Consider the following 8,848-nt stretch of genomic DNA (forward strand, 5'->3'; position numbering starts at 1 on the left):
GACAAGACACATTGAATTCAATTCTAGAGATTGTCTAGAAGTAAGAGTTGTTTCATTGCAGCTTTAATTTTTTCAACAATCAACCAAAACTATTATCCTGTATAAGCATGGAAGCCGATGGATTCAAATGTCTAAATTACATAATGGTGTAACGATTGGGGCTCCTGTGTCTTGAGATGATAAAGATGGCGGCCGGAGAGAAGGCATGAGTTCAAATTGGAACAGTTGAGAGCTATGAGTTATCTGCTGAACAAGTTGCGGACAAAGAAAGAGGTCGATAATGCAATCAAAAGCACTGAAGATAAGGTGTTGGTTCTTCGATTTGGCCGTGAGGCGGACCCAGTTTGCATGCAGTTGGATGATATAGTAAGATCGCCTCTTATCCTAACCGGTTCTTCTCTCGTTTGACCCGTCTAAAACCACAGCTTGCCCAGTAATAGTGTGTTGTATTGAGGGATTTTTGGACCTTCAAATTCTTGAACAGTCTCTTTCAGCCGTCATTTTGTCATCCTAGCAAAGTACCAAGTGTGAAAAGAATCCATTTCCATCGGCGGATTTGGTGAAGCCAATGCGATATTTTCGGCTTCCCTGATTTGGTAAATAAAGTATCAAACTTTTTTTTAGATGGTTATTTCGAGATTGAAAACATTTTGTGACTTTCAATATTAAATCAAAACAATAACAAAGGTGTGACTTCTCAATATAATTAACATATATCCTCACAGAGTGCTTTTTATTTTGTCCTTTTGGGAATTTCAAGTAAACTTCGACCCTTTCTTACATTACAAGCAGAGGTAGCTTTGAGGTAGTTTCTTGTAACTCCTTTCTATAAAGAAACCACACTATGAAGATCAGTCAGTTGTTTTGAGAATTTCTTTCAACTTTAAAGGTACATCCCATCATACAACCTATTCTACCATCATACAACTACCATGCGTGGGTGACCTGTGGTTTAACCTTAATCTTTAGTTTTGAACTCCCTTTTATCAGGGGGGAACACACTAAGTACATCAATTGGTTTTAGTTGATACTGCTTGTATTAACATTAATTAATGCAGCATTACTACTTGATCTCGCTTGCTGGCAGCAAGTAATATAAAGTTTGATTGGCATTTTGTACATTATTTGTAGTGTCTGCTTAAAAAAGCTATATACTTTTTTCAGTGTCTGGTCAGGAGAGTGAAACCACTATTCACTAGAGAGTATAACTTAGAAAGATGTCAGATAGCTGACTGTCCAATAGCTGACTAATTATGTTCCATTTCTTAACTTGTTAGCTTGCTAAGACCAACCAGGCACTGTCTCGCATGGCAGATATTTATATAGTGGATGTGGACGAGGTTCCTGCGTACACCCAGTACTTTGACGTCACCTTGATACCAGCAACAGTGTTCTTCTTTAATGGACAGCACATGAAGGTGGACTATAGGTATTAATCAGTATTGATCTCTTATACACATTCATGTTAATATGGGGAGGGGGACACAATCCAGAGACAATAGAGAGCTAAAGCAAGTCAACATGAACGGCATCAAAAACGGCGCTCGCGCTCACGAATTGCTGAAAAACAGCGTTGACGTCCGTGACAGGAAATCTAGAACGGCATTTTCCCTATTTTTACGTTCTACGCACACGGTCACGGACGTCAACGCCGTTTTTCCAACGATTCGTCAGAGCGCGCGCCGTTTTGATGCCGTTCGTGTTGACTTGCTTAAGCTCTCTAATAACTCGGGGGAGGGGATGGCACAGCCTTCTGGTCATTTCCTTATTATTTTAGAAAAGAAACTGGGGGGGAGGAGTAGCCCCCCACCCCCCCCCCAGAAAATTCGAAAATAAAGAGTGGGTTTGACTCGCCCCTTCTCCCTCTGAGAACATTTTAAATCACTTGCCTTAATATTGCTGCGATTCTCGTCAGGTTCTTTTTCCATTTATGAAATATGCTTTTATTGTAACGCACCATATTTTACCTATCATAACCACAGGGCACCCAAGCTCATAGTTTTTGGGTTTTGTGAGAAATTCTTAATAAAAACACGAAAGTCACCGAGCGGTTAGAAGGGATCATTTTAATTACCTCTGTGAAGTTTCGTCAAATTTGGTCACCCCTACCTCGTTCTACATTATATTATGTTTGTTACCAAATTTTTGTATAACATCTGTGATTTTTTTCCAAGCACACCAGACCACACAAAATTTATTGGAAGCTTCCATACCAAGCAAGACTTTATAGATCTGGTGGAAGTGATCTGCAGAGGTGCCATGCGAGGAAAGTTGATAGTTACCAGTCCTATTGACCCCAAAAATGTACCAAAGTATTCCTTACTTTACAAAGACATCTGAACACAGAGTATGGAACTATGACAAGAATGTGATAGGCTACTGTTAAAGTCTGTAGCCTGGAAGAGGGGTTGAAAAACACTTAATTAGTATTGCATACACAAGCTTGTTAAGTTTTATTTCAAGACATAAAGAGGAGTTATAAAATATCTCATTGCTACAGAAAGTCATACTGCGTAGTTCAAAAACATAGACAATAAGGATGGCACTATCGAAGTATAGTGCAAAGGTATTTGTCAGATTTGTCAAGGAACTTAAAAAAAAACCTTGTATGGATGAGTTCTTATACAATACAGTGGAGGCGCTTCCCATAGATATCCCCTGGTGAGCAAACCATCAGAAGAGCAAAATTGAACATCCCTTGTTTGTTGAAGAACCCTTTCTTGTGTGCAAAGCGCCAACTGACGTCCCTGTCACTGCTAAATATCTCCAGAATGTTATTACTAGTAGCACTTGGAAGAACCACGGCCCTGACCAGGGATGTCAGATTTGCTGTCTGTCCAGGCGCATGCTGATATACTTGTCCAAAAATCAAAGGGAACACAACCTCTGGCCCACTATGTGGTCGCAATAGCAGGAGTGTGTCATTGTTATTGAATTCAATGTCATACTCATCTGTTTCTGTCTCCACATTGGTTGGTTCAAAGCAATTTCCATGAGAACACTCTGTATCTTCACTTGGTGTGCTATTTCCATCCTCACAGAGTGATGTCGGACTAGCAGAACCAACAGGCCATTCTATTGAGCCATAACTTGACTGACTTGTTGGTAGGGCTGTTACGTTCCCTGTGCTGTTAGTAGCAAGGCAAGGTAAAGATGGCAAGAGGGAGCCGAAGAGACCTTCCCAGAGCTTCACATCGTCCTCCTCACCCGAGGCTCTACTAGCACCAAGGAAGGTTTGGAAAATACTGACAGCCATCTCCCTGGAAAAATAAAAACAATTGAAACAATTTTCATTTCTGCATCAATTTCCAAGAGAAGTTGTCCAAAACACTAGAGGTACCTGCGCCGGTAGCCAGGGGGAGTTCGAGTCGGGGGGGGGAGGGGGTAGAAGACTTCCCAAGTTTACTGGAAGATCCGCTCAAATAAATAAAAATGGAGTAACACTGCCAGCTAGGGCGAGCTACCTAAGAGAAAATGGTTCACTAAAGGTTGGTTTTCACTAGGGCGCAAGCGTAAGCGCAAACGGAGGCGCAACACAAGAGAATCGGTCAAGCGTAAGAAAATTAAGGATGAGTTGCGTTCTCTTGCGCTTGCGTTCTAGTGAGAATTGGAAAATTACATGCGCTGGGCTTGCGCTGACATCCAAGTGAAAACAAACCTTAAATGGGTAAATGAACACTCCCGCTCGAATCCTGGCTACCGGCCGGGTACCATATAGAAAATGGTGAATGTGTTGCTGGTAGTAACACTTAATACCTTTGGTAGTGATCGTGTTGCTGGGAGTAACACTAAATACCTTTGGTGGTGATCGTGTTGCTGGGAGTAACACTAAATACCTTTGGTGGTGATTGTGTTGCTGGGAGTAACACTGAATAACTTTGCTGGTGATCGTGTTGCTGGGAGTAACACTAAATACCTTTGGTGGTGATCGTGTTGCTGGGAGTAACACTAAATACCTTAGCTAGTTATCATGTTGCTGGGAGTAACACTCAATACCTTTGGTGGTGATCGTGTTGCTAGGAGTAATACTAAATACTTTTGGTGGTGATTTTGTTGCTCGGGGTAACACTAAATACCTTTGGTAGTGATTGTGTTGCTGGGAGTAACACTAAATACCTTTGGTAGTGATTTTGTTGCTGGGAGTAACACTAAATACTTTTGGTGATGATTTTGTTGCTGGGAGTAATACTAAATACTTTTGGTGGTGATCGTGTTGCTGGGAGTAATACTAAATACCTTTGCTGGTGATCGTGTTGCTGGGAGTAACACTAAATACCTTCGGTAGTGATCGTGTTGCTGGGAGTAATACTAAATACCTTTTGTGGTGATTGTGTTGCTGGGAGTAACACTAAATACCTTTGGTAGTGATTTTGTTGCTGGGAGTAACACTAAATACCTTTTGTGGTGATTGTGTTGCTGGGAGTAACACTAAATACCTTAGCTAGTTATCATGTTGCTGGGAGTAACACTCAATACCTTTGTTGGTGATCGTGTTGCTAGGAGTTATACTAAATACTTTTGGTGGTGATTTTGTTACTCGGGGTAACACTAAATACCTTTGGTAGTGATTGTGTTGCTGGGAGTAACACTAAATACCTTTGGTAGTGATTTTGTTGCTGGGAGTAACACTAAATACTTTTGGTGATGATTTTGTTGCTGGGAGTAATACTAAATACTTTTGGTGGTGATCGTGTTGCTGGGAGTAATACTAAATACCTTTGCTGGTGATCGTGTTGCTGGGAGTAACACTAAATACCTTCGGTAGTGATCGTGTTGCTGGGAGTAATACTAAATACCTTTTGTGGTGATTGTGTTGCTGGGAGTAACACTAAATACCTTTTGTGGTGATTGTGTTGCTGGGAGTAACACTAAATACCTTTGGTAGTGATTGTGTTGCTGGGAGTAATACTAAATACCTTTTGTGGTGATTGTGTTGCTGGGAGTAACACTAAATACCTTTGGTGGTTATTGTGTTGCTGGGAGTAATACTAAATACCTTTTGTGGTGATTGTGTTGCTGGGAGTAATACTAAATACCTTTTGTGGTGATTGTGTTGCTGGGAGTAACACTAAATACCTTTGGTAGTGATTGTGTTGCTGGGAGTAATACTAAATACCTTTTGTGGTGATTGTGTTGCTGGGAGTAACACTTAATACCTTTGGTAGTGATTGTGTTGCTGGGAGTAACACTAAATATCTTTGGTAGTGATTTTGTTGCTGAGAGTATCACTATGAGTAATACTAAATACCTTTGCTGGTGATTGTGTTGGTATGGAGGTTGCGAGAAGGCTGCAAGTAGACGAGCAGTTCTGTAGGAGATGGCTACTAAGGACATGACCAGGGGAAGTCCAAGCACCAGTAGGCCAATGAACACTTCCTGGACAACTTTGCCTACAAAGTCAAACAGCAATAAACAACAAAACGAACTCGCGAACCACGGAAAGTACATGCCTGTGTCATGGCAGTGTTGATATAATGATCATCATAGTCATCATGATCGTCATAATCATAATTAAAGATATTATATTTGTGTTTAGTATTCGCCGTAGACCCGCGTGTGTGTGCCATGTGATCAGGACGCCGTTGGACACAGATTAAGTGTCGTTGCGTAAAATATTTTAATCCTTTTTTTTTCCAAAAATATATGCCACTAGGTACGTATCTTCATGTTACATGACTCACTCATCCAATTGTTTGACTCGGAGCTCTGTCCGGTTTGTTCTGTGGCCGTTTCATGTCTCGTGGCGGCAGGTGGATAGGACATCGACACATCAGCTCCTAAAATCGTCTCAATTCTCAGTTTTTCATCTGGGTTGCCGGTTCCTGCAGTGGTACATCTTTCTGTCTCGGGGCCTGGTGGCTCTGTACAAGTCCTTTCAGGGCCTCTACTATCATTTCCTTCTTGTGTTTCGATGATGCATTTAGGGTCGTCATTGCCTACATCTCTGTTCAACTTCTGCCCTGTTGTGCCGTCTTTATGGTCGTTTTCTGGTAAATCGGTTGCGCAGTTGTCAAGTTTCCACCCCTCGATAGGCAAATGTTCATCGTTTATCACCCCCTTGGAGCCTTTGGGTAGAGCATCTAAGATAATAAATTGATTTTGTTCTGAGACATCGTATGAACTAGATTGCAAAACACCCGTCTATTTACAGGTAATCATTAAAAAAAATTGCCAACTAACGTTGGTGAATTACCAATGTTGAGATTATTTTAAGCGCTGTTATTTCTCACCAACCTGTGTTGTTACGTAGCAACTGATCACCATAGAGGTGAGAAGAAGGGGCCTCTTGAAATACAAAGTAACTCAGAGATAATAAACACAGCTTACGAAACATCACAGGCGAGGTACAAGCCGAACACTGGGCATTGAAGGCATCTTCATCTGAGTACTAACGGACAAGCACACGCGAATTATCACGCGCATCAACACATCGCGCGCGTACCTTCCTTCGACGAATTACTTTTAATGTAAAATCAAGCAAAAACGCCTGTTTGACTCTGTCAAAAGCTTTATATTAAATTTTAGGATTCTCTCGAAGCAGAGCGATAAAGAAGACAAATTCATAATGGTAAACACCGGTGCACGTAAAAAACGCTCATTACTCTTCTCAGAATGTTACACGCTCTGTAATTGCGCGCTCCGTTTGAAACATTGAAACTCTTATGCCTAGTGCACACTAGCAACATAACAACATAAAGCCATGGGCGCGCGAACTATGTTTAGCCCGACATAACGACATGGACATAATGACAAACACTAGACATAATGCCTAGTGCACGCTAGCGACATAACGACATGGGCGCGCGCACTCTTATCTTCGACATAACGAACATGGACATAACGACATAAGAGAAAAAACATGTTTTTTTCTTTTATTTCATTAGGTCCATGTCGTTATGTCGGGCTAAACATAGTGCGCGCGCCCATGTCGTTATGTTGCTAGTGTGCACTAGGCATTACGATGGATCGAAGGAGATGCAGATCGATCCATGCAAATCTATTCACCAGCAACCTCTCGTTGCACAGAGCTGTAGCAGGCCTCGAAATATTGGGTGGAGGGGGGTGGGGTGGGCACGATATAGAAGCATTAAAAGAATTTTGTGGGCACAGTCATGCCCTACTGGTCATTTCCTGTTAGGAATTTTGTGAAGGACCAAGGACGACGGCGCGCGCGCTCGCGCATATCCCAAAACGACAACGCGGTTTTTGAGCAGTTCGTGAGCGCGCGATCCATTCTTGATGCCGTCGCCGTCTTCTTTGCGTAAGGTCCCTAATATTGCGTGGGGTGGGGTGGGGACGTGTTCAAAGTGCCTCACACCAGCTACGGCCCTGTTTGATATCCAAGCGAAACATATGCGCACTTGAAATAACGACAGACAGTAACAGGATTTTGTTGTTTGCCAGACAACTTCGTCAGATGATGAAACCGCTTTGATAAAGTTTTCGGTTCAAAACAGGCGAAATTAAACCAAAGAAACGAGCAAGCTGCAGCTCTACTTCAAATCCCTCAAGTGCAAAGAAATCGGGCGCATGCTTGAGGTCAAGGTGGCAAAATTTCACAAAATGAAATCATTTATATTACAGATAAGCATCCTTTTTCACCCAAAAGTCGGGGGTATAAGGGGTATAATTAGCCAAATAAACCAAACAGTGAAGCGTTTGCTCATTTTGTTGAATACGAATGAGCGAATCCAGAAAGTAGGAGCAACCATCTCTTGCTGATAGAAATTCTTATTGATGATTTTCTTACCTCGACTAAATAGTTGAGGATTCCCTTTAAACAGGATACCACAACATACACCTATTTCAAATAAAAAAAAAAGGTTACACCAGGAGGGTACATAGGTGTCGTACTCGTAGCCCGCAGTGCTTCATGGGTATTAAATAAAGAAGTAAATAAGCGGGAATAAAAAAAAAAATCCGGGCTTCAAATGCTGTACCTTCTTGTTCATGTTACTGTGAGCATTTGATTGGCTTTAAAAGACCAGGATTCAGCCATTTATACGCTTACATTAAATATTAATTTTCAAGGGCAACCTCATTTGAAATAATGTATTTATTTGCGGTATTAACGAAATTGATGTTTTTACCTAGTTGTAGTTACGTTATCATCATTTTGAGTCATTATTCATTCGCTCCATAGCGTTTGTGTTTTTCACTTGACGCCTTCCAGCAAACTAACAAGAAAGGCGTACTTCGTACGAGGGTTAATTTCAACCTATTACTTAGTTAATCGATTAGTTACGTATCTGCTTGTATTTAATGTTTTGTCTTTAATTAATTCGTAAATTTTTCAAAGCACACTGTATCTACTTGCATCTTGTAATTCTTGCAGTTTGTAAATCTTTCAAATTGCATTGTAATTTTAGTTCTCCGTATCGCCTGTAGATCAATGATTTGCTGGCTGGCTCTATCCCTAAACTCGTTGTCATCTCGTTGTTAAGAAAATAAATGTTTTCTATTCGGTTGAGCGCAGCGAATTAGAATAGAAAGTGTATACTATCCTCTTGAACAATGAATCAATTGCCAAAATGCATTTTTCATTTTCCAAAACCCTTCCGACAAGAAAGTTACCGGCGTTCCCTTTCCCTGGTATTTTCCTTTATATTTTATGCCCTTATTTATATCTTAGTACATATACGAGGAACTCTCTTTACGATTTCCTATCAGTAGATGAATTCCAATTCACCAGTAGCGGTAATGCACATGATGTTAGGAAAGAAAACAACTCTATTGTACTTAAAATAAATAAGTTAAAATAGACAAATTAGGGTGTTTGGGTGCGATTAACTCGGGCTCCAAGGCCATCGCGGTGATTCAAACTGATAACGGAGGGAGCGCTTCCCTT

The 8,848-nt window shown here is 41.0% G+C and overlaps 2 protein-coding genes across 2 annotated transcripts; one reads left to right on the plus strand and one right to left on the minus strand.

Annotated features, from left to right (window-relative positions):
* The first annotated feature begins 5 nt into the window (after nt 1-5).
* Nucleotides 6-2,486, plus strand: LOC5509060 (thioredoxin-like protein 4B). Its single transcript, XM_001629560.3, has 3 exons — nt 6-366; nt 1,278-1,429; nt 2,175-2,486. The coding sequence occupies exons 1-3, from the start codon at nt 235-237 to the stop codon at nt 2,338-2,340; spliced, it is 450 nt and encodes a 149-aa protein (XP_001629610.1). The 5' UTR covers nt 6-234; the 3' UTR covers nt 2,341-2,486.
* On the minus strand, nt 2,430-6,410 carry LOC116616097. The gene is made up of 4 exons (XM_032377960.2): nt 6,235-6,410; nt 5,682-6,080; nt 5,249-5,390; nt 2,430-3,260 (listed from the first exon to the last, which is right to left on the minus strand). The coding sequence occupies exons 1-4, from the start codon at nt 6,332-6,334 to the stop codon at nt 2,621-2,623; spliced, it is 1,281 nt and encodes a 426-aa protein (XP_032233851.2). The 5' UTR covers nt 6,335-6,410; the 3' UTR covers nt 2,430-2,620.
* Between the last annotated feature and the right edge of the window lie 2,438 nt (nt 6,411-8,848).

This window comes from Nematostella vectensis, chromosome 2 (genome assembly GCF_932526225.1).
Source record: "Nematostella vectensis chromosome 2, jaNemVect1.1, whole genome shotgun sequence".
Lineage (NCBI taxonomy): Eukaryota > Metazoa > Cnidaria > Anthozoa > Actiniaria > Edwardsiidae > Nematostella > Nematostella vectensis.